The 25,382-nt window shown below is 40.4% G+C and overlaps 1 protein-coding gene across 2 annotated transcripts in view; it reads left to right on the forward strand.

Annotated features, from left to right (window-relative positions):
• The first annotated feature begins 9,868 nt into the window (after positions 1–9,868).
• VEGFC (vascular endothelial growth factor C) overlaps positions 9,869–25,382 on the forward strand; it is an 86,448-nt gene continuing 70,934 nt past the window's right edge. The window contains exons 1-2 of one of the 2 annotated variants that reach the window (XM_025280470.3): positions 9,869–10,022; positions 24,682–24,780. In XM_025280470.3, the coding sequence (XP_025136255.1) occupies positions 9,876–10,022; positions 24,682–24,780 (246 nt within the window). In that variant the 5' untranslated portion in view covers positions 9,869–9,875. The remainder of the gene's footprint in view (positions 10,023–24,681; positions 24,781–25,382) is intronic. The other variant, XM_006054006.4, reaches the window with a different exon arrangement.

Genomic DNA, 25,382 nt, shown 5'->3' on the forward strand with positions numbered 1-25,382 from the left:
AAAAACCTGAATGGGTGAATTTAATTCAGATGACCATTATATCTACTACTGCGGGCAAGAAACCCTTAGAAGAAATGGAGTAGGCCTCATAGTCACCAAGAGTCTGAAATGCAGTACTTGGGTGCAATCCCAAAACTGACAGAATGATCTCTGTTCGTTTCCAAGGCAAACAAGTCAATATCACAGTAATTCAAGTCTATGCCCAAGGTCTACACATGGACATCACTAGATGGTCACTACTGAAATCAGACGGATTATATTCTTTGCAGCTGAAGATGGAGAAGCTCTATATAGTCAGCAAAAAGAAAACCGGGGTCTGACTGTGGCTCAGATCATTAACTCCTTCTTGCAAAATTCAGACTTAAATTGAAGAAAGAAGGGAAAACCATTAGACCATTCAGGTATGACCAAATTAAATCCCTTATGACTATACAGTGGAAGTGAGAAATAGATTCAAGGGATTAGATCTGATAGACAGAGTGCCTGAAGAACTATGCATGGAGCTTTGTGACACTGTACAGGAGGCAGTGATCAAGATCATTCCCAAGAAAAAGAAATGCAAAAAGGCAAAATGGTTGTCTGAGGACGCCTTAAAAATAGCTGAGAAAAGAAGAGAAGCTAAAGGCAAAGAAGAAACGGAAAGATATAAGCATCTAAATGCAGAGTTCCAAAGAATAGCAAGAGGAGATAAGAAAGCCTTCCTCAGTGATCAATGCAAAGAAATAGAAGAAAACAATTGAATGGGAAAGACTAGAGATCTCTTCAAGAAAATCAGAGATACCAAGGGAACATTTCATGCAAAGATGGGCTCAATAAAGGACAGAAATGGTATGGACCTAACAGAAGCAGAAGATATTAAGAAGAGGCGGCAAGAATACACAGAAGAACTGTACAAAAAAAGAGCTTCATGACCCAGATAATCACGATGGTGTGATCACTCACCTAGAGCCAGACATCCTGAAATGGAAAGTCAAGTGGGCCTTAGGAAGCATCACTATGAACAAAGCTAGTGGAGGTGATGGAATTCCAGTTGAGCTATTCCAAATCCTGAAAGATGATGCTGTGAAAGTGCTGCACTCAATATGCCAGCAAATTTGGAAAACTCAGCAGTGGTCACAGGACTGAAAAAGGTCAGTTTTCATTCCAATCCCAAAGAAAGGCAATGCCAAAGAATGTTCAAACTATAACACAATTTCCATCATCTTACACACTAGCAAAGTAGAGCTCAAAATTCTCCAAGCCAGGCTTCAACAGTATGTGAACTGAGAACTTCCAGATGTTCAAGTTGGATTTAGAAAAGGCAGAGGAACCAGAGATCAAATTGCCAGCAACTACTGGATCACTGTAAAATCAACTGAGTTCCAGAAAAACATCTACTTCTGCTTTATTGACTATGCCAAAGGCTTTGACTTGGTGGATTACAACAAACTGGAAAATTCTTCAAGATATGGGAATACCAGACCACCTGACCTGCCTCCTCAGAAATCTGTATGCAAGTCAAGAAGCAACAGTTAGAATTGAACACAGAACAGACTGGTTCCAAATTGGGAAAGGATTATGTCAAGGCTATATACTGTCACCCTGCTTATTTAACTTATATACAGAGTACATTATAAGAAATGCTGGACTGGATGAAGCACAAGCTAGAATCAGGATTGCTGGGAGAAATATCAATAACCTCAGATATGCAGATGATACCACCCTTATGGCAGAAAGTGAAGAGGAACTAAAGAGCCTCTTGTTGAATGTTAAAGAGCAGAGTGAAAAAGCTGGCTTAAAACTCAACATTCAAAAAGCAAAGATCATGGCATCTGGTCCCATCACTTCATGGCAAACAGATGAGGAAACAATGGAAACAGTGACAGACTGTATTTTCTTGGGCTCCAAAACCACTGCAGATGGTGACCTGCAGCCATGAAATTAAAAGATGCTTGCCCCTTGGAACAAAAGCTATGACCAATCTAGAGAGCATATTAAGAAGCAGAGACATTACTTTGCTGACAAGGGTCTCTCTAGTCAGAGCTATGGTTTTTCCAGTAGTCACGTATAGATGTGAGAGTTGGACTATATATAAAGAAAGCTGAGCACAGAAGAAATGATGCTTTTGAACTGTGGTGCTGGAGAAGACTCTTGAGAGTCCTTTGGACTGCAAGGAGATCCAACCAGTCCATCCAAAAGAAATCAGTCCTGAATATTCATTGGAAGGACTGATGCTGAAGCTGAAGCTCCAATACTTTGGCCACCTGATGCAAAGAACTTAGAATCATTGCAAAAGACCCTGATGCTGGGAAAGATTGAAGGCGGGAAGAGAAGGGCATGCCAGAGGATGAGGTGGTTGAATGGCATCACCAACTCGATGGACATGAGTTTGAGCAAGCTCCAGGAGTTGATGATGGACAGGGAGGCCTGGTGTGCTCAGTCCATGGGCTTGCAAAGAGTCAGACACAACTGAGTGATAAACTGAACTGGACTGAGTCACATCAAAGACAAAGAAAGCATTTTAAAATTTCACAAGAATAAATGGCAGATCATGTTACCAGTCAAAACATCGAACAACATTCTTTAGGAGGCAGTAGGATGTAGTGCTCGATATTCTAGATGCTAGAGCCACAGGTCTTTGAATCCAGGGTCTGGCCAACACTAGCTCTAGCTCTAAAATTAGACAAGATATGTAACTTCTCCACAGCTCAGTTTCCTCATCTATATAAATATCATAATAATAATTTCTATGTAATAAGATTATTAGAAGTACTAAATATACTAAAATATGTGAGACACATAAAAATACAGTCAGGCATGTTAATAGGCATTTTACAGCTATAAAAAATTATTATTCTCAGACTTCTTGGTAGCAACATTTGATGGAGGAGTACCACAGAAGAACATTTTCAAATTGCTTAAGAAACAATGGTGCTTGTTAGAATTTTATATCTATTTTAACAATCATCTTAACACATGAGTGGAAGAACAGAAAAAATATAATAAATATAAAAAGAAATCAAGATAAATATATCAGACATGACATAATAATTTATACATTAATTTGTAACTATTATTCATGCTCCATCCAAAATTTAGTGAGGGATTATTAAATGCCAACTATTACTAAGTTCTTTATGTGTACATGCATGCTAAGTTGCTTCAGTCATGTCTGACTCCTCTCATGTCTACTGCCTTGCTCAGTGGAGTCCTTACCATTAGTGCCACCTGGGAAGCCCCTCTTTATATATGTATTAACTAATATACTATTCATATTAGCCCCATGTGGAAAAGAGAGATTCACCAAGGGTCACTCAGGGTAGACTGTCAGGCAGTCAAGGGTTACCTCCACAGTAAGCCTTCTGTGTAAGATCTGTAAATGTGAGGCAGGTCTTAAATATAAACCATCTGTTACTGATTCCCTTTCTGAGTCTTTCTTCCATGAAAGTTTGTTTATAGACATTATCTCTGAGAAATGGACCCTGAGCGTGCTTTCAATGGAGGCAGAAACCTTTCTTTCTAAGGAGTTTTTAATTTTGGTTACCTGTGCTGTAGTGTTCTCTTTCACACAAAAAGCAAATTTGTGGTTGAGTACAATTATGGATAAAACCAAATACTTCCTAACAAAAGACTGCCACTAGCTGGCTGGCCCTCACAGGGAAATGTATGCAAAGCACAGAGCTTTAGTAACTAATAAGGACCTATTGTATAGCACCAGGAACTCTACTCAGTACTCTGTAATGGCCTAAATGGAAAAAGAAAGTTCAAAAGAGTAAGTATATGTATAACTGATTCACTTTGTTGTCCAGCAGAAACTAACATAGCATTGTAAATCAACTATGTTGTTGCTTAGTCGCTTAGTCATGTCCAACTCTTTGCAACTCCATGGACTGTAGCCTGCCAGGTTTCTCTGTTCATGGGATTTCCTAGGCAAAAATACTGGAGCAGGATGCCATTTCCTTCTCCAGGGTATCTTCCTGACCTAGGAATCGAACTCAGGTCTCCTGCACTACAGGTAGATTCTTTACTGTTGAGCCCCCAGAAAAGTTTTTTAAAAAACAAAGAATTTTATTTTTGTTGTTGTTGTTTTGGACAAAACATGCATGCACGTTCTCCAGTATGTGAGTCATAGCAAGGAAGAACTAAAGAGAGAGGAAATAATATTAAAGTTAGAGACTCTGATATTCCACTGGTCATCCACATTACAGGCAGATTCTTTACTATCTGAGCCACCAGGGAAGCCCTAAGAAATAACAATGGCTGGTTAACTACTCAGAACCTTAAGGCTACAATCGTGTAAGAAAATAGTTAAGGAAAAACAGGTTAAGAAACCAAGCATGCAGATGCAAACAGAGCCACAGTCATCGAATTCTAATTCTATAGGCTTGGGTGGAAGCTGGTCATATCTTGCAAACTCCGTCCTGACACAAAGTTCAGTGGTGGAAGTTCTTTCCATCCAGAGACCACCTGTTTCTAAAAAGTTCTTAAGAATTTCTCATTTTAAATGTCCTAAAGGTATGTTAATTCTGTTGTCAGTGAGTTAAACCCTGTGTCTTTTATAGCTGGGGCACACGAATGTAGGTTTTCACTTTCTCAAGTTTATCTACTATTGTAGCAGTCAAAATTACCTGACAGTTCCCTTCCATTGTGGGTCCTAGGCCTTTTTTTTTCTTCTCATGGTGTCTTTTCCAGATGACAAAGTCTCTGTTTCTTAGGGCATGTAGAAGCTACTTCAAGAATATGAAGGAAATGCAACTCATACCTGATGGTGATAAAACTAGTTATACTGCAGGAAGCCCTTGCAGAGTTTTGTCACATCTTCAAGGTGGAGCCCCAAAACTGGGGGAGAAATACGCAACCTTAAACAAAGACCTGTGACGTGCTTTTATGATGAGAGTCAGTGAGTCCTCATTTGAACTTAAAAATACCACTGACTTTCTCTGCTTTTCATGAGGATTGGAACTGACAAGGACGATAGGACTTCTGAGTAAACATCAAGGATGCACAAAGTCCTCCAGGAACTATCCCAGGACAATGAGTGCCTCCGTTCATGGAAAGGGAGGTTGAAATTCTCCAGGTTGGAAACACAAAGTCACACAACTTTTTGCTACCCTCAGAACCCTACTGTCCTGCTGTTCATTCCCAACTACGCCAACTGTCTAGCTGTATTTCACTGTGCAAACTGTTTGCTGAACCCAAGACAGACAAGCAGTCAAGCTGGAATAAAATGCGGAGAGCAGTTAAGAACGCAAATATTCGTCATTCGCAGCAGCAAGGCAGACATGCTTTACTCTCTACTGGCTGACACAGCAGCAATGATGGCTATGCAACTCAACTCAACCCACCTCAACTGGACTGGACTGGACTGAACTCGACTCAACCCCGACTCCCGCCAAGAACTTTTGAGGTGATGCTTATACAGGGCAATTTTCTCAACAATGCTGATATAGCACAGTGTTCAGTTTGTCCTCCTTGGGGTGGAACACACGGTCTGAACGTGAACTGCCTGCTATCAACCAACAACAGGAAATAATGAAGAGCAGTGACAAAAAGCAATGTTGTTAGTAACAGGCAGCTTTCCACCAGGGATACACTGCTTTCAAATTTGATCAAAGCATTCCTGAAAAGGGATATTAAGGGACACAATACACTTAGCATCTGGAAGCCTAATGAAGAGAAATTGGAACTGAGATTCACTGTGAGACTTACCCCATCACCAAAGGCCTCAGTTGTTTTCCCTGTTTCTGAATTAAAGGTCCTGGGCTGAAGCCCAGGAGCCACAGAAGTATCAACAGGATCTTGGTAGGACATCCAGGTTGTTGAACTTCTCAAAATATCATCAGCAAACCTTTAAACAAACAAAAGTTACATTTCATTTAGTAGAACTTACAGCACTAGGAAAGAACACTATCTGACAGAGCCTAAAAAGGTGTCTCAAGAGAGTTAAGTCAGAAACAGAATAATTGTAGGATTTGGGGACTCAAGTAGGATAAAGTAGGTCTGCAAAAGTGGAGAACTAAGTAGGACTGGCAAAGTTCATGAGGCAGTAGTTTAGGGTTGGCTGACATAGGGGAGTGAGGGTCTTGATCGGCAAACTGTTATTGATAAGCAGGCTGTTTGGCAGTGTGAGATTACTGTCTTCAATATATAGATTTGTGGGCATTTCCTGAAGTAAGAGTGGACTTAATTATTAGTTTACAATCTTATCTTTCCCAGGCTAAAGCTTTAAAGCTTTCTAGAAGGAACAATTAAATTACATTGATGTAAGTCCATCATTTTATCTAAGTCATAATCACAGATGGTCTCAATTCTCAAAGACTAAGATTTTAATATTAGAGAAAGGAGAATTTCAAATAAAATCATTAGAAGTTACAAAACTGGACATTATACACTAAAGGAAAATTAGATTTAAAAATATGTCATCATGAACATCTCAGACTAGCAATACAGCATCAAATTATATAAAGAAATAACTGAAAGAATTACAGTCAGAAACAGAAAATAAAGTCAATAATTGTAATGAGATTTTAACAACTCACTTCCAACCAAGATTTGAATACTAAAATTAATAAGCTCAAACTTGATATCCAAGAAAAGAGAGCACACAAAGAATTAGCTCCAGTAATCAACCATGTACAAAGACACAAAGAAAGCTTAAGTGAGTTTCTAAAATCAATATCATTTATAGTACAATTAAATAAAATTAAAATTAATAACAAAAATTCCATAAGCCTATAAAGTACAAAAATGAAATAATTTTTAAGGTAAAGAAAAAGAGTCATAGGGAAATTAAGATAAATTTACAACTGCTCAACAAAGAAAGCACAACAAAAGTGGCAAATATATATGTAAAGCAAAATTTAGATGGAAACGTTTTTTAAATAAGTTCATCAGAAAATAGACAAAAGACAAACTTTAAGCATTCAGCTAAAGACGTTTGAAATAGATCAGCAAAGTAAAATTAAAGAAGCAAAAATGAAGAAAAACTGAAATTAGAAATAAAGATGGTCAGAATGGATACTGGAGAATACAGAATGAAGATACTATAATCATTATATGCCTTCAAACAAAACAGAAACCCAATATTTAAATCAGACAAGAGGTGTCGCTCCAGCTGGGGTATGGGAGAGGGCAACAGGAACACTGCTCCCTAACTCCCCTTCTCAATTTCTTCCCCCTGGGGGGCACTTTTTGAAAAATCATTATTTAGAAGCCCTGTTATTAAACAGGTGCTGTCTGAAGCTAATAAAGGACTCACAAGCCAGGAAAAATGCACTTCTTACACTTCAAAGTGGGCTGGTGGGAGAAAGTATTTTCCATACGGTAAGCAAGCAAAACCGAAACATACAAACAGGGAAACAGATAAGCCCTGAAACGACTAATGTGGGATTGTTTTCTGAAATCATGGATTTTTTTTTCTTTTTCTCTCAAGTATACATTTTGCCAGCATTTCCTGTACTTAATAACCATAGCAGGAAGATAGTATTTTCGAGGCGGGGGGGGGGGGGGGGGGGGGGGGCGGGGAAATCCGGTGATTATTGCCCTATTTCAAATAAAACAAATAATATACTTACTATATTTCAATTCTGTTGATTTCACAGTCCTCAGGGGTAAGCCAGGCTCCAGTTGGAGATGCCAGAGATTCTCAACTTGGTTGCCTAACAGGATCCTGAGGCTCACATCTTAACCTAGATCAATTAAGTAGTCTCATGATGGTGCACACAGGTGCAAACACACTCAGGTGTGGTTTTGAAATCTTTTGGTATTCCAGGTGCAGTCAAAGTTAAGAATCACTAGAATGGTTAAAAAGAAGCTCCAGTATCTACTTAAATCCCACCCAGGTCTGTCCTTAGCTCTTCCCTTTCAGATATTTTATCTGAAGACAAACATAGCAAATTAATCAAAAAGGCAAAGAGCGGGAACATAATGAAAGAACTACTACCCCGGTGGGCTCAGCTTTCCCAAATATCTCAACAAGCTACAATGATGGACTAACTCTGAGAGGACAGCGTCTAATAAGAGAAACAACAAAGCTCAAATCTTGGGCAACGTCTACCGACTTCACAAATGTAGGGAACCATGAAACATGACTACACAGCAGTACACGGATAAAAAATAAAAAATAAAAAAAAACTTGAGAAATTTAGTTGATTTTCAGTGTAACGTGACTCAACACTGATTTGACTGCCAGAAAGTAAACTCCATCCAAGGCGGCATCAACACATGTAGGATATCTGGGCAAGGAAGGCCATTTTCTCAAGCTTGCTGGAATACTTTTAAGTACTGAGTCACGTTCTGGGGAGTATACTAGCTGAAGAACACGCAAAATGAGGTTGCGGTTGAAGAGGGAACTTTGAGGGGTCTTTAAAAAAAGGCGCGCAGTGGGGGGTTACTATGACAGACATTTATCAGTGGTTTGAAGAGCTCACAGAAGGAAGTTAGACTTGATTTATGGAGCCAAGTCCAGAAGTCAAAGCAATGAATAGGTGGAAGAAAACACTTTTCAGTGACGTTGACCATCAAAAATGTTAACGACGATGGGCGGCCACGCAGGGCGGGGTGGTGGTGGGGTGGGTCACTCCTGGTCACTGAGAGTTGAGGCTTCAAGTAAATCAGGGATTTACTTGAGGGGAGTTTCAGAACTTATGGGTGGACTCAAAGTCTCATCACCTGAGATTTTATGATTTGTGTATTGCAACGTCGCCCCAGGTAAAAGTGGGGCTTTCCCACTTTGGGGGAGCTAAGGAAACCCTGAGCGCCGGGGGCGTCTGCACTCAGGCCACGTGAGCTAAGGTGAGCGCCGGCCGGCAGGGCGCTCTGCCCCGTGCTGACTTTTCCGACCGGGAGAAGCCGTTGGCTTCTGCAGACTTCACGTCCGACAACGTGCTTCACACGTGTCTCCCGCGTCCTGCTTCCTCCTTCAAACCTACTCCCCACAGGCGCTGCTCCTGAGGCGCGCCCCACCGGCCACAGGCCCGGGCTTCCAACCGCTCCAGAGCCTCCGCCCACATTCCCATCCCCCGGGGGCCGCGGGGGGTGGGGAGCCCCGAGTCGCCCGCCGAGGGGAGACAGGGGGCCCGGCGGGCTCTCCGCCCCGGACCGACTTTCTCGCACCTTCTAGAATCTGGGGCTCCCCTGCCCCTCGAGCGGGGACGCTGGGGGCCAGTCTAAGGGGGACTTGGACCGGAGCCGGGGCGCCCGCGCCCCCGGAGCCCGGCGCCTCGGAGCCCGCGCGCCGGCCGCGCCCCCCCCCCAACCCCGCGGGGGGCTCGCGCCGCGGGGGGCGGGGGAGAGGCGGCGCGGGCGCCGGGAGACACCGCCAAGGCCGGCGCACGGGGAGGGCGGCCGGGCTCGGCACGCGCCCTCCCTCGGCCGCTTTCTCTCACATAAGCGCAGGCAGAGGGCGCGTCAGCCATGCCCTGCCCCTGCGCCCGCCGCCGCCGCCGCCGCGCAGCCCCGCGTTCCCCGGCCTCGCCGCCCGGCGCCGCCGCCGCTCTCGCCGCCCGGCCACCCGGCTCGCCCCGCCGCGGGGAGGGGGAGGCGGGGGCTCGCGGGCCCCGGGGGCGCCGCAGGGCGCGAGCCTCGCGGGGCGTCTGGGTTCGGCTATCCCTCGCTCCCCGAGCAGCCGAGCGGGGCGCCGTCCTCCCGCGCCCTCGCCTCACCTCGCGGGCCACGGTCGCGGGCGCTCGGATGTCCGGTTTCCTGTGAGGCGCTGCCCTGACCCCTCGGCTCGCGGGCGCAGGCGGTAGAGCGGCTCGCAGCGTCGCGAGCACCGAGCCCGGACCCGCTGCCGCCGCCCCGGCTCCGCGGGGTCCCGGGCGGCCCTCGGGGACAGGGCCGAGCCGCGAGGCAGCCTCGCCGGGGCGCCCGGCCCCCGCGCCCGTGGCCCGGCCACCATGCACTTGCTGGGCTTCTGCTCTCTGGCGTGTTCCCTGCTGGCCGCTGCGCTGCTCCCCGGTCCGCGCCGGGCGCCCGCCGCCGCCGCCGCCTTCGAGTCGGGACTGGGCTTCTCGGACACGGAGCCGGACGCGGGCGAGAACAAGGTAGGTGCGCTCTGCGGGGACCGTGGAGGCCTCCGGGACCGTGGGGACCCCGGGGAGGAGGTGGGGTTCGGGTCTCAAAGGACCCAGAACCTGTGCAAAGGATGGGCTTGTGTTTCACCTTGTGTGCGTTGGATCCAAAGTTGCTGAGCTGAGTGTAGAGTTTCTGAGAGAAAAGTTTTCTCCTTTTTTTCCACAGAAAGTTGTTACTAAATAGGAAAGCAATTGACGCCGAGTGCAGGGCTCGGAAGGTGGCTGGTGACCGCGCTCCAATAACCTACGGGCTGGAGAGCGGTCCCCGCCGGGGAGCCGAGCTGTGCTGGAGCCCGGGTTAACCCGCCGGGAGGGTTCTTTTCTTCCCTAGCAAGTGAGTTGGGACCTCAGCAGCTCCGAGGGCTTGGATGACCAGTAATCCGAGGCTGCTTTTTCTGGAGTGTTCCTCTTCTGTGGGATTAGTAATTGGGCTTGAGGGCATCAGACTTCAGATTCACCTGGAGAAGTTGGTCAAACTTGAGATGCAACAGGATCTCAAATCACCATCAGGCATGGCTTTTCGACTTAGTAAACGCTGCATTTCTGAAATGTGGTCAAGAACTGTGAAAAGTAAGGTGGATTTTCTTGTTTGTTTGTCAATGAGATGTTTAACTCTTTGCCTGAAAAATGTTGCCAAGATGCTTTGGGGACATTCTGATTCCCAAATGTCATATATTATTTGTGTCTGCTCTTCTAAAAAAAATGTATGTTTACCTTAAAAGCTCAGATCTGACAGAAGGATGGAGAATATGCTTAATAAAGTTCTTGAATTCATGAAAAAGTTTCATATTCCACATAAGATGGGAAGTCTCACTTCACACACTTTGCTGTACCCCCTGGCTGGAACTGCTGCTTGCTGCTATTGCTAAGTCGCTTCAGTCGTGTCCGACTCGGTGCGACCCCATGGACTGCAGCCTACCAGGCTCCTCGTCCATGGATTTTCCAGGCGAGAGTACTGGAGTGGGGTGCCATTGCCTTCTCCGTGGCTGGAACTACATTGCAGCAATATATTTCATCTGATGGCAGGAGTAGTGCTGGGCTTGTGTAACTGCTAACCTTGAGTTTACTTTACTGTTTAGCATATATTGAATGTGTACAAATTAAATTGCCTCCCCAGTTTTATTTTGAAACACACTTTTAAGATTGAGAAGACTGATTAAAAAAAATACCTTTGTACTTAAATTTGGGGGAAAATATTAAATGTTGGAATTTGTCATTCAGTGGGGTCAAGGAAAAAAACTATGGAGTAAAAACATATACACTAAAGTGCAGAAAAGGGTGTTTTATGTGACTTGTAAAATAATTTTCAACACAGATCTTTACATTGGTAAAATTACTGCCATAAGAATGTCTTCCTGTCCTCAAATGCCACAAAAAAATGTAGTCTTAGACCCACTAATGCTTCCTGCAGCTTAAATGCCTTGGATTTCATGATATTGATTCACTTTCTGTTTCCTCAGAGTTAAACTAGTTCTTAAAAGTATGACTTAGGAAGAGAATTCCTCTCTACTGCCTAGGATAACTTACTTTGGTTTACAGTTAAGAAACTGTGAAATAGCAGGTCCAGTTAGAAGCCTATCCTGATAAGCCAAGAGCCTGTGTAAGAGTCACTAACTCTGTTGGATGGATCCTGAGTGGAGGGGACCATATGTGTGCATGTGCATGTGTTTATATACTTCTCTGTTGGTTGGAGTTAATTTATTCTTAATTTTCAAAACTGTCTTCACTGGTGATTTAATTAAATTTTCCCTTTGCTGTGAAAACCTTTATGAGTTTTGTTGGCTTTTCATGGTTGACCATCCATAAAGCAGAGTATTATTCCCTCACTGAAGTGTTCCCCAGCGGTTGAGTAGAAGCTTGAGAGAGCCTTCAGCGGAGCTGCTGTATCCTTGCCATGAAAATGCCAAGAGACATGGTCCAAAGACTCCATGTCTCTCCCTAGTGGACAAAACAAGTGCCTTATTTGGATGTAAACCCTGATAACAATCAGGAGCTAACTGTTAATTTTCTGTGCTCTACATAAACCTTAAGAAGAGAATTCAGAAGGTTAATAGAAGACTCTACATATACATAATCCCCAAGAAATGCAGATTTTTGTTAATTTACCCTTCAGAATTATTTTTTTAATATTAAAATAGAAGACAGCTCACAAGGTGTGAATCATGTTTAACTATCCCATCCTTCACCTCACCCCCAAAGCCCCAAAGTGAAAGTTACTCAGTCATGTCGAAGTCTTTGCGACCCCATGGCCTATATAGTCCATGCAGTTCTCCAGGCCAGAATACTGGAGTGGGTAGCCTTTCCCTTCTCCAGGGGATCTTTACAAAAAATTGGGAGGTAAAATCACAAATGGAAACAAGATCTCCTTGTTCCTAGACTTAGGTTCCTTTTCTAATTATTTATGGTTGTGAGTGAAGTGATAGTCTCTCAGTCATGTCTGACTCTTTGTGACTCCATGGACTATACATGGAATTCTCCAGGCCAGAATACTGGAGTGGGTAGCCTTTCCCTTTTCCAGGGGATCTTCCCAACCCAGGGATCGAACCCAGGTCTCTGGCACTGCAGGTGGATTCTTTACCAGCTGAGCTACAAGGGAAGCCCATGTATGGTTGTATGATTTACTAAAAACTTCTAAATTGTTTTTCCCAAGGATGTGAGTACAAGCAAGTCAATGTCAGAAAAGTAAGGCAGGTAGTTTTACCTAATTATGTAACTTAAATTAACTAGACATGTTGGGGTAAAATAAGGAAATATTTAAAATTACGAGCAAACTAAAAAAAAAAACCTGCAAAACCTAAAAAAAGCACTGGATTACTAACTACAATTATTTGCCAACATGAGATTAGATAAGAGTTCACTGTGGTTGAAGTTGAGTTTGTTTTTAAAAATTGATTTATGATTAACAAAAGGAAGAATTACTTCATATCATGAAATTCCACTTTCATTTCAAAAAATATTTTATTGGGTTAGACAGAGTTTAAATACCTAGATCCTTATATATATTTTTGAGTTCAATAAATGCAGGTGTGAGAGAATGAGGACTTGCTGTGTCTCAGCACTGCTGTCTTTTTTGGTGACCATAGAGGTCTTCACAAGTTCAGATCACCCCCTGGATACCATGCATACCTACACTGAGAGTAGGTGTTTAAATAACACGTGTTTAGGTTATATCTGCAATGTTGTGATTACCTATACATTTATTTCATTTTGTTTTCCACTACATCTTCGTGAGATGGGTGTTATATTTTTTATTAAAGATGATGAATCTAAGACTCAAATGATTTAACCAGGAGCAAGAATAGAGCTTTTTCCTTTAAAAAAAAAAAAAACAAAAACAAAACTTTTGCAGCATATAGTTTAGAAAAGCATGGTAATGGGTTAGAGCCTTCAAGGGTTGCTAAAGGCCTATTACTCTCTTCCTCTTGTAAGTGGACCAGTATGCAAGGAGGCAGAGGAAGTATTGCTCTGCAGCCAGGATCCCCTCTTACATTCCCCACAATGGAACAATCTGAAAGAAACTGGGACTTTCTTCCAGGGTTCATCCCAAGATGATCTCTGATTAAAGGTGGATCATAACTGGCCTAATCCATAGTACTGTTACAAGAATGGCTGCAGAGCTAGAGGCCTAACAACAATACTATTTCTAAGTTGCACTAACTGTACAACTTAGAAATAATTCCTGTTTCTAAGTTCCACTAATATAACTTCAGTGAAATACAGGGATCTTACCTATGTGACCTTTCAGGAATAATAGGGTTTGAAAGAACAGACTTTAGTTGCAGAGGAATGATATCTCCTCCAACTTCTAAACATTACATTGTAGCCCCTTTTACCTGTTACATTATTCCTGCTGCATTCTCTAAATACTTCAAAGGTCTGCTTTTTGTTGCAGAACACCAATTTGTCACCTCAGATTTGTAATAGTTGTGAATTAAGGTATCGTTGATTTTTCACATTGGAAGTATTAATGTAGCAGAGAACTTTAAACAATAAGAGATAATGATTGATTTATATTGCTAAAATTTACTGTAAATATTTTAGATTTGTCAGTGTCATCCTTTCTTCTGAAATTTACTCAAATGCAAATTATTCAGGAGGCTCCTATCCACAATTGATTTACTTAATTTGTAGTTTAACTGTTAGAGAAAAATTGCATTCATTTAATTTGCTTTATTGGGCATCCATCACAGAATCAAATAGGTGCCTTAAAATACCTTTTGCTGGTGGGCTCTCACCCCTTCCTGGTACTGATTGCACTCCAGTGGCTGTCAAGTGTTAGAAGGGATCCCTGATGATTCCTTTTCTGCGTTTCTGAAACCCCAGAGCTCATTTTCATACATTTATTTCGTTCTATAACCTTGACCTGATCTGACATAAAGCTACATATAGTCTTTACTTACCCTCTAAGTTTGAATATATCTAAGCTTCATTGAAGAAACAGTAATATATTTATTTATGAGATGCTGCCGCAGACCGTGCTGGGTGTGGAGGAAGAATTAAAATACATATGTACTGGGTTTCTTGAAAAATTTTGGAATCTGCATTTATGTAATCCGCAGGGCTTGTGGTAAGAGATTGGAATGGAGAACTATTCTCTTCCAAAGGGCTTTCTTCCTCAGTCACCTGTTGCCTCTTAACAGCCTAGAAGGAAAATTGAAAGACTCAAGAAGAAGGCCCTATGGACACCCCTACCTCTTACTTTACCCATTAGAACCAGGTTTATATACTTTTTACTCCAAAGTCTCATATTTAAATCTACTTCAATTCAGGGATGTTTTAATTAATCCTCACTAGTGGCAGCTTCAGTTATAAACAGGAAATTACTATGCAGTGAGTGATGCAAAAAATGTAGAGTGAGTGATTCCTGTCTATAACAAGTATATCATTGTTTTTAAGAAACCAGAAACTTACTCATTAAAAATACCAGAAATGAGTTAATCTATAAATGTAGACAATTATGAGACATTTTGTAAGAGTCTCTTGCTTTACCAGAAGTCAGTGGCTAGGCTTCTGGGGGATGCATTGGCAGTCACGGGAAAGATGGGGTGATGTTGAGTCAGCTATGAAAAATGGTTAAATGCTGGTTACAGAAAGGAGAGTGGGAGGGATATTTTGGATATTGAAGTGTGAGAGCAGAGGACAGAGGCTAGTAATGCCAATGCAGTCAGTGGGTGTTTGGGCAACTGGGAGCAGACCCATTTGGCTGGAGAGTCCAGAACTTCATGAGAAACAGAAATATTGTAGAAACTTCAGAATTCCTCAAAGTACCTGCTGTCCTCATTTGTTGACCACCCATACATGTTGTCTGAGTTCCTCTATATGCTCTGGACTTCTGATGATGATAGTGATGACCACTTAACTTATGTAAGCACCCATCACTGTTCTACTCAGAAGCATTTATAAAATACACTAATAACAGTCATCTTGGCTCTTCTGGCTTAGATTCCAAGCAGAACAAGCAGTGTAAACAGTGGTCATGCTTAGATACACAGACACACACACACACAGACGTACACATTCACCTCTTAATGGTTCTTCAAGCTGCCATCAATGGCTTACATGTTCTTTCTTACCAAGTTAAATATTTTTAGACAGTCTGTTGAAATAATATATAAAAAACTTATATAAGATTGGATTTTCCATTGTTTATACACTTATTCTCAAATAAGCTAGCAATTAAAAGAGAGAGAGAGAGAGAATCCTAAAGTGTCCTAGCAATTCCTTCATTTCAATCTGTTTACAAGTATCCCTATTAAAAGTAAGACCAGAATAGGGGCAGAGATGAACTATCACGTAAATAACACAATTACTTTGTACTTGCTGTTTTAATTTTTTAGTGCAGCAGAAAATTTACTCAAACCCAAAAGTCAGTTATTATAAAGTGGATGTAATGAAAGAAGAGGTATTCAGATGCATACCCTTGTGTAAATAGCAATGCTTTGGAGTTTAAAAGTCAGACTTCTCAGCAAGGTCAACTTCAGTACTGTCCTGGTTTGGATAGATCGGGAGGAGATGAATATTTTAGAGTAAACCAGGAAGATGTAATTTACCATTTCTATACTTGTAAAGATTGTAATTAGCAATTTATTTTGTAATTTATTTCACCTTAAAACTTGGTCCTCAAAATACCTTGGCATATGAAGAAACAGTGATATTCTTCAGCATGATTCTTCAGCTCTTTCCCACCTAATTTATTACATGTTTTCTTTTTATAAGCTTACCAGCAATTGTCCTGATTTCTGTAGTGTGGGAACAGGATGTTATATGGATGTTTGATTTTGAGACAGTTGGGGGAAATCCAAGATATTTGATCATTCAGTGTAGGAAGACTATGTATTGTAGACCTGCTTATAATACACTTCCCCCTGTGTGCCAAGTTTGTGTCTGTCCCTGGAGGGGACATATCTAGCCGTAGACCACCAAGGCATGATGGTCGTTCCCTAAACTCCATACCTAAGTCACTGGGTAAAATGCCATATAATATCACATGAACTCATCCTGAATACTTTCAAAGCTCAAATACTTTGATGTTTATTAAAGAAACAGACTATTGTTGCTCCTTTAATGTTCAGACATCTCATCTTTATGTTATTAATTTGCACAAGGTAGAAATATGCATTCTGCATGATAGTGAAATCATCCCAGAATAGCTAAAAGATGAAAATATACTTTCACCAAATTAATGAAAAGACAATGGTAGAAGCTTGTGTGCAAGAGTTAAGGGGCTTCCCTGGTGGTCTAGTAGTTAAGACTTCACCTTCCAGTGTGTGGGATGCAAGTTTGATCCCTGATCAAGGAGCTAAGAACCTTCATACATCACAGCTAAAACAAGCAAACTAACACCCCGCAAAAGCAACATTGCAACAAATTAAATAAAGACTTTAAAAATGGTATACATAAAAAAGCATTAAAAAGAGTTAAATTGTGTAAATTTGTTCAGAAAGTATGATTGCCTTGCCTCTTTGGGAGTGCTTTTCTGAAATGACAACCACAAAGCATCCAGTCTGTGCTGTCACTGAGATGAATCTCGGAGTAAATACCTTCCTTCTCCTAGCGTGAGGCTGGGTTATCTCAGTTCCCTGATTGGCTCAAGAGCGTGGATTTTGTCTGATGATTCTGTCTGCCAGTTCCAGACACTGAGGAAACTATGAATTTCTTGGCACTGAACACTTGATGGTGATGGGGGTGCCACTGGAAGTGGTAAGCAGACGGAAAGAGGAAATTCAGAGTAAGTGGTGGATACAGCTCCCAGCTCTTCAAGAGATAGTAACATGTTTTTACTTAATAACATTTTGAAAGTATCCACTTCCTTAGGATTCCAGTACAGATGTTAGTTGGAATATTTTAGGAACTTTTGATCAGATACCATATTTCAAAGCAGAGGAAGTTTTGCTGACTAAATCTGGAAGGAAGGATTTAACACTAAATAGATAACTCAACCAATATGTACATGAATAAAGAATTAGAGAATACATTATCTAAACACATCTACACATATCCAGGTACATTATCCATACAAATCTACATGCAGGTACTGAGATGATCTATTTTTAAAGTGATTTTCATATTTCTATCTCAGGACTCGAAAAACTGTAATTATAGAAAATGAAGCTATATTTAAGTGCTGATATATTTCTTCAGTTATAGGATGCAATTTTAAATTTTAATGTAATTTTCTTCGCAGCAGTTTTCCATTCTCATTCTAATTTATTTTTCTAGTAAAAGGGCTATGCTTATTTTAGGGGGTCAGAAACAAGATTAAAATAACATTACTTTTTAGATATTCTTTTATAAGGAGAGGCAGTGTTCATGAAATTAATAATTTTTTGCTTCCAGTCTGCTTAAATACTTGAAATGGGTGAAAAATTTCTTAAAAAAAAAAAAAAAGCAGACGCCAACATGGTGTTTTAGAAAGATTCTCCAATATGAGTTGGTTCCACTTGGAGACGGGCAATGCTTACTCCCTCCTGGGACTGACTGGGAGAAGGACAAGTAGGCCATTTATCACCTCTTCAGCCAACTGGCGCTCAGAGGTTTAATACCTTTTTCGGAGATGACAAAAATAATTACCTTATTTAAAAAGAAGTGTTGGTTATAGCCCTGTAACCTTTCCTCAAGAAAATAGTGCATTTTTTCTCTTCCTTGCTTATGTTTAAATGGAGTCTTTTCTTCCTCCCAATATCAAACCATCTCCTCTGCAAGTCCGAACAAAAATGGATGAGATTGGCAAATTACATTAGACCAAAATAGTAAAGAAAAGGATCTTGATTTTCTTTTAATTGGAATGACCACCCAGGTGCCATGAATTCTATGATTAAATTCCTATAATCTGTAAAAGAGATTATTTCCTCTTACTCAAAGTTCCTTGGAAATCGTTAATATCAAATACCAAATGTGAAGCTGTTTCAAACCACTGTGGTTTACTTTACTACAATAGCATTGCCCACATGGAATATTTTTAATTCCTTCTTTTTTGTTTGTGTCTGTTGTTTGTATTTAGTTACTTTATCCTTTTGAAAGTCGTCTTCCCAGTTTATGTTTGGAAAAATGGAGCACTTATTTAGATACATGTTTGCTTATGGGTCATGACATTTATGACTTCACTAAAAAACAAACTAATTCTTGTGTCTCAGAGCCAAAATTTTAGTTTTGGGCTGATAGTGATTCACTGTTTGTTCTCTTTGAATCCTAAGTCTTTTAATTTGGATGTCCATCCATTCCAAATTAGAATTTTATCAAGGTCAAGATTATTTATGAGTCATAACCACTACACTAAAAGTTGGGTAATTGGAAGCTGCTTTAGATACACAGATTAAGCAAATAATGATGTCATAAATTAGTGCAAATGATTTTTCTCCCTAAACATTGGTAGCAGTGAGGCCTACTTGTTGGAGACCTATTCAGTGTTACTTTAGGAAAACAGGCTCTTGGGTCACAGGGCCATGAGCATAGCATACAGTTGGACCCCTGCATCTGACCCCCGGCGTCTGAATCACCGTTGGAGGAGTCAGTCCCATAGGTGGTTGGATACAGGAGAGCCGACTGTTCTATGCTGTTTAAAGAATAAGGACTTGAGCACCTGTGGATTTTGGTGTTTGTGGGGGAGCTGGAGCCACGCCCCCGGATACCAGGGGACGGCTATGGGTAGTTACATTACTGTCACATGGCATACCATGGCATGTAACTTACTGAATTCAGGATAAAGGCATTTGGAATCGGGGTTACCTTTTTGTGTCATGCTTCTTGACAGTACAGACTCTTCTGTAATCAATGGGGATAGTCACACTAGGGACCCTCAAGCTTCCTCTATCAGAAAACACCTGAGATTTTGATTTTGCCTTCATATGTCAGTTTTTTAAAACTACAGTTTCCCTTAATGTTGATGTTCACTTTCTGACACCTCTGTAGTGACAAGAGGGAGGAGATTCATGTACCTGATTTGCTCTACTCCTCTTAGGGCTGGATGTGGGTTTCCTCCTCCCAGGACTGAAACTCAGACTGGCATAAATTTAATTTTCTCTTCAACATTGGAATAGTAACTCATAAACTAAGAGATGTGCTAGTGAAGTGAAAGGGGCTCAGTCATGTCTGACTCTTTGCAACCCCATGGACTATACAGTCCATGGAAATCACCAGGTCAGAATACTAGAGTGGGTAGCCTTTACTTTCTCCAGGGGATTTTCCCAACCCAGGAATTGAACCCAGGCCTCCCTCATTGCAGGCAAATTCTTTACCATCTGAGCCACAAGGGAAACCCAAGAATACTGGAGTGGGTAGCCTATCCCTTCTCCAGCAGATCTTCCCAACCCAAGAATCGAACATGGGTCTCCTGCATTGCAGGCAGATTCTTTACCAACTGCACTGTCAGGGAAGTCAAGGGATGTGCTAACGTGATAGTAAATCAAACATTAAATCTGTGACACTCAGATGAAGCGTATGCTCCACCATGTGCATTGCTGTGTGGCATGTGCTTAGTGAATGGGTTATAATTGAGTTTTAATAGGCAGCTCCGAAAACTGCCAGCCTGTCAGGTGCCATTAGTCTGCACATCAAATAAAAGCCAAAATAAACAAATGGGACCTAATTAACCTTAAAAGCTTCTGCACATCAAAGGAAACTATTAGCAAGGTGAAAAGACAGCCTTCAATGGGAGAAGATAATAGCAAATGAAGCAACTGACAAACAACTAATCTCGAGAATATACAAGCAACTCCTACAGCTCAACTCCAGAAAAATAAATGACCCAATCAAAAAATGGGCCAAAGAACTAAACAGACATTTCTCCAAAGAAGACATACAGATGGCTAACAAACACATGAAAAGATGCTCAACATCACTCATTATCAGAGAAATGCAAATCAAAACCACTATGAGGTACCATTTCACACCAGTCAGAATGGCTGCGATCCAAAAGTCTACAAGTAATAAATGCTGGAGAGGGTGTGGAGAAAAGGGAACCCTCTTCCACTGTTGGTGGGAATGCAAACTAGTACAGCCACTATGGAGAACAGTGTGGAGATTCCTTAAAAAACTGGAAATAGACCTGCCTTATGATCCAGCAATCCCACTGCTGGGCATACACACTGAGGAAACCAGAAGGGAAAGAGACACGTGTACCCCAATGTTCATCGCAGCACTGTTGATAATAGCCAGGACATGGAAGCAACCTAGATGTCCATCAGCAGATGAATGGATAGGAAAGCACTGGTACATATACACAATGGAGTATTACTCAGCCATTAAAAAGAATACATTTGAATCAGTTCTAATGAAGTGGATGAAACTGGAGCCTATTATACAGAGTGAAGTAAGTCAGAAAGAAAAACACCAATACAGTATACTAACACATATATATGGAATTTAGAAAGATGGTAACAATAACCCTGTGTACGAGACAGCAAAAGAGACACTGATGTATAGATCAGTCTTATGGACTCTGTGGGAGAGGGAGAGGGTGGGAAGATTTGGGAGAATGGCATTGAAACATGTAAAATATCATGTATGAAATGAGTTGCCAGTCCAGGTTCGATGCACCATACTGGATGCTTGGGGCTGGTGCACTGGGACGACCCAGAGGGATGGTATGGGGAGGGAGGAGGGAGGAGGGTTCAGGATGGGGAACACATGTATACCTGTGGGGGATTCATTTTGATATTTGGCAAAACTAATGCAATTATGTAAAGTTTAAAAATAAAATTAAATTAAATAAAAAATAAATTTAAAAAGTCTTAATAAAAACAAGTATGCTATGAAAAAAAAAAGAGTTCCCATTAAATATACTTATGTTTAAAACTTTTCAGTTTTTAATAAATTATCACCGAGACATGAATATGGATTTCAGTGTGTGCTACTATGAGTTTCATTGGGACCTAATGGTATATAAATCTCTGAAGCTATATGATTTTTACCATAGTTCACTGGAACATTGCAATCTAATCATATTTAGGTTCAGTCTTTTTTTCAGAACAGTTTCTGTTTTGCTAAAACTAAACTATTATCACTTTGTTCATTAAATCCATTTTTTAAAACCATCTAGGTGCTTTCCTTTCCCAAGGATGTGATCTGTTGTGTCCTATGTACAGTAGAAAAAAATGTACAGTAACTCCACGATCGTGATCTTGAAAGTCAAAGAGACTTCTGATCTAGAAATCAGTATTCACTCCAAAGCATCCAGTTTGATGACATGCCCTTGGGTGCTGATAGATATGGTAACACTAAAGTTTCAGACTTGCGTTACATACCCTTCAATGTAAATTACACACTTTTTTTTCCATTTCTTCCATGTTTTTACTCATATGATATTTTGCACGTAAATATTTTTGAACACACTACAAACAACTATTGCTCATTACAAAAATAAATGCCCACCACTGTCAGGAGTTATTCATCGTTTATACCACTCTGTGGTGGTGGTGATAGTGTTGTTCAGTCACCAAGTTGTGTCCGACTCTGCCATCCCATGGACTGCGGCTTGCCAGGCTTCCCTGTCCCTCACCATCTCCCAGAGTTTGCCCAAGTTCATGTCCATTGAATTGGTGATGCCATCCAACCATCCCATCCTCTGTGATATATCCACCTTCTGGTACAGTATATAAATTTCATGCTACAAAGAACAGTGATGTCAGATTTTCTTAGAGTAGATTTAAATTTTTTTTTTCAAAATCAGATTCTACAGTCTTGGTTGTCATTTTACCTCATTACATCTTCCCACTATTTTGATGCATAAATTATGCTTTTATATTATGGTGGTTTCAATTTTAATATAATATTGCTAGCTTATGTCTTGATAAACATATTGCATCCATAAATATAGAAATTCACAGTGTGTGTGTATGTGTGTGGTGTGTGTGTATATCTATGGCATTTAGTGTGAAGAACCAGAATTTTTTCCATACTCATCAGTTTTTTTGTTTACATTTCTGGTGGTAGGGAAGGAAGTCAGTCTTTGCCAACATGTAAAATGTATAATAATTTTGTCAAGCTAACTCATTTCATTGCTACAATTTGAAATCAGGACGTTGTGGGGGATCCATCTAGAGTTTATAAGGAGAAAGAATATGTGAAAATGAGGTACTCTCGGGGAATTGATAAGGTGAGTTACTGTGTGTGTAGAGAAGAGGGTGTTTTGGATCAGAGAAAAATTTTGCAGCAGAGAGTTGAAGCATGGTTAAAATACATTTGAGTTATGTTTAGTTATCAAAACCTGACTGCAGTGAGACTGATAATTAAAAGATGGACATAGTTTATAATAGCCCTTGTAAATCTTTAGATGTTCAACAAAATAACTTGCTCTTGAAGCCAGATGATTTAATCAAAATTATTTAATGAGGTAATTTCTGCTTAATCAACATTTGATTATAATAAATGTCATAGGACTAAATAATTCGGGATTGCAGGTTCTTATTGTTGGAGAAAGAATACAGTTTTTCATTTATTAGGCCATCTTAAGGGACAGTTTTCCCTCCAGTAGCATTTTTGTCTCTTGAATAATAGAATAACAGAAGAGGGTCTTATTATTTTTTTCCTAAATATATTTTTTCTTTACTTTTGGCATTATCTTTATTGCTTCCAATTATGATTGTGAGCAAATTGCAATAGAAATGCTTTGTAACTTCTAGCTTGGTTTAGTCATCAATGCTCACCAGCAAACGCATGTATTGTGAGAAAACTGAGTTAGGCACAAATAGACTATCAGCGGCACCCCACTCCAGTACGCTTGCCTGGAAGATCCCATGGACGGAGGAGCCTGGTAGGCTGTGGTCCATGGGGTCGCGAAGAGTCAGACACGACTGAGCAACTTCACTTTCATTTTTCACTTTCCTGCATTGGAGAAGGAAATGGCAACCCACTCCAGTGTTCTTGCCTGGAGAATCCCAGGGACAGTGGAGCCTGGTGGGCTGCCGTCTATGGGGTCGCACAGAGTTGGACACGACTAAAGCGACTTAGCAGCAGCAGCAGCAGCAGCAGACCATCAACATGTGAAGACACAATGTCTTCTGTTTCCCAGGCACCATTTGGTGCCTATTCATGCATTATTCTGTTTAAAGTTCAATATTTTGCTGATTATAATTGTAGACAAAGTGAAAATCTATTTCATTTTGAATTACAAATAGAAAAGACATCAAGTTCTTAGATCTAAAGACTTATGTAGACTATGATTATAACTTAAAGCAAGATGAGCTAAAGAACTAGATTTCTGGGCACATGTTGACTACAAAATGTATATACTTTGTGTATACCAAGAGTAGCTTTTATATCTGTATCTGTCACTTTCTAAGATTCATTAATTTGTTCATCAAGCAGTTATTGCTTTCTGTGTATTAAATAAAGTCTAAGGAAAACAATTCTATAAAATTTCAAAGTTAAACTATTTCATATCATTGCAAGTTTTATGTGTATATAATAGTGACTTGTTTTTTGACAAATATAGACAAGAAATTAGACTTCTGTGAAAACTGACAACTAGTTATCTATTACAGTGCCCATATAGTGCCTTTTAAAATTCAGTGAATTTTAAAACACCTCCTGTCCAGTAATGCCAAATAATAAGTAGCAAAGTATGGCATATTTTTTAATGAAATGAACAATACTGTGCTGTCCATAGTTAAAGAGACTAATTAAAGTACATAATCTGATAATTCCAAATAATAACACTTTATGAAACTTTTATAACAACAAATCCAAGTTGTTCACTTTGATACATTAAAAAAGAGACAAAGTCAAACAAAATATGATAAAACCCAGATAAAAATAACCTAATGACAGTACTAATCACTGGATCATAGCATCAAGTTTTACTTACTACCAGTCCTTTAGCCAGGGCTTGGTTCAGGGGCTCAGGATCAGACAGGTGTGATCTTCTCTGTCTTGCTTCTTTCCTTTCCCTCTTGCTGCAGCTCTTGGAAGACTGGTCTGTACATGGCCTCCACAGTATCTATGAAACATGGCAGGGAGCATAAGTACAGCTCTTTTTCTCCTCTCAGACTTGATCATTTATGCCTAGACCCTGCTGCTGCTTATTCATTTTCTTCGTGTCATTCAAATGCTTAATTGGAAATTTTAAATGTAGTTGCGACCCAACTGCGTTTGAGGTCTCCTGTATCCTGTTTAAAAAAGTTTTTTTCCCCAGCTCTCTTTGCAGCTGGCACACCCTAGCCAATTGGCCAATGAAATCCAGAAGACAGAAGCTAGTGCGGATTTAAGGGAAAACTTTCGCTTTTGTAATAAGGTACTGCCTGTCTTCCCGTTTTATTTTCTCCCCTGGAAATCAGAAAATCCCTTATAATTAAAAAATTACTTTATATTTATCAAAAGAACACTTTCAAGTGGACTGAAATTTTTATAATTATTAATATGAGCTTGTGGCTATGGAGGGACTTTATAAATTTCTTGTTGTTTAGTTGCTGTTATCAACTTGTGTTCTTAATCTGTTGATTCAAAATAATCTGTATTTTGTATCTAACAATCTTTGCCTTGCTGATGGATTCTTTTAAAATGTTATGCTTATATTTTGTACATAGTTTAAGAAGCCATATTTATTAACCACATTCCAAATAAAAAAACGTTCTGTTAAGAAGGCTTTATCTTTTGTCCCTTCTTGCTGTTAGAAGTGTAATACGTTGAGAATGACCACAGACCAACACTAAGTGTTTGGATAGTGGTAACCGGAGGAAACAGGGAAAGAGAGGATTCTCAAAAGATCTAGAGAGAGAGGAAGTTATAGATGAGAAGTCTCAGAACTGACAGAAAAAAATGTGCAACCAAGAATATATTTTCCTGTCTTCAGATTAATGAATAAACACCTAGACTATTTAAAAGTTGTATTTAATT

This window comes from Bubalus bubalis, chromosome 1 (assembly GCF_019923935.1).
Source record: "Bubalus bubalis isolate 160015118507 breed Murrah chromosome 1, NDDB_SH_1, whole genome shotgun sequence".
In the NCBI taxonomy this organism is placed as follows: domain Eukaryota; kingdom Metazoa; phylum Chordata; class Mammalia; order Artiodactyla; family Bovidae; genus Bubalus; species Bubalus bubalis.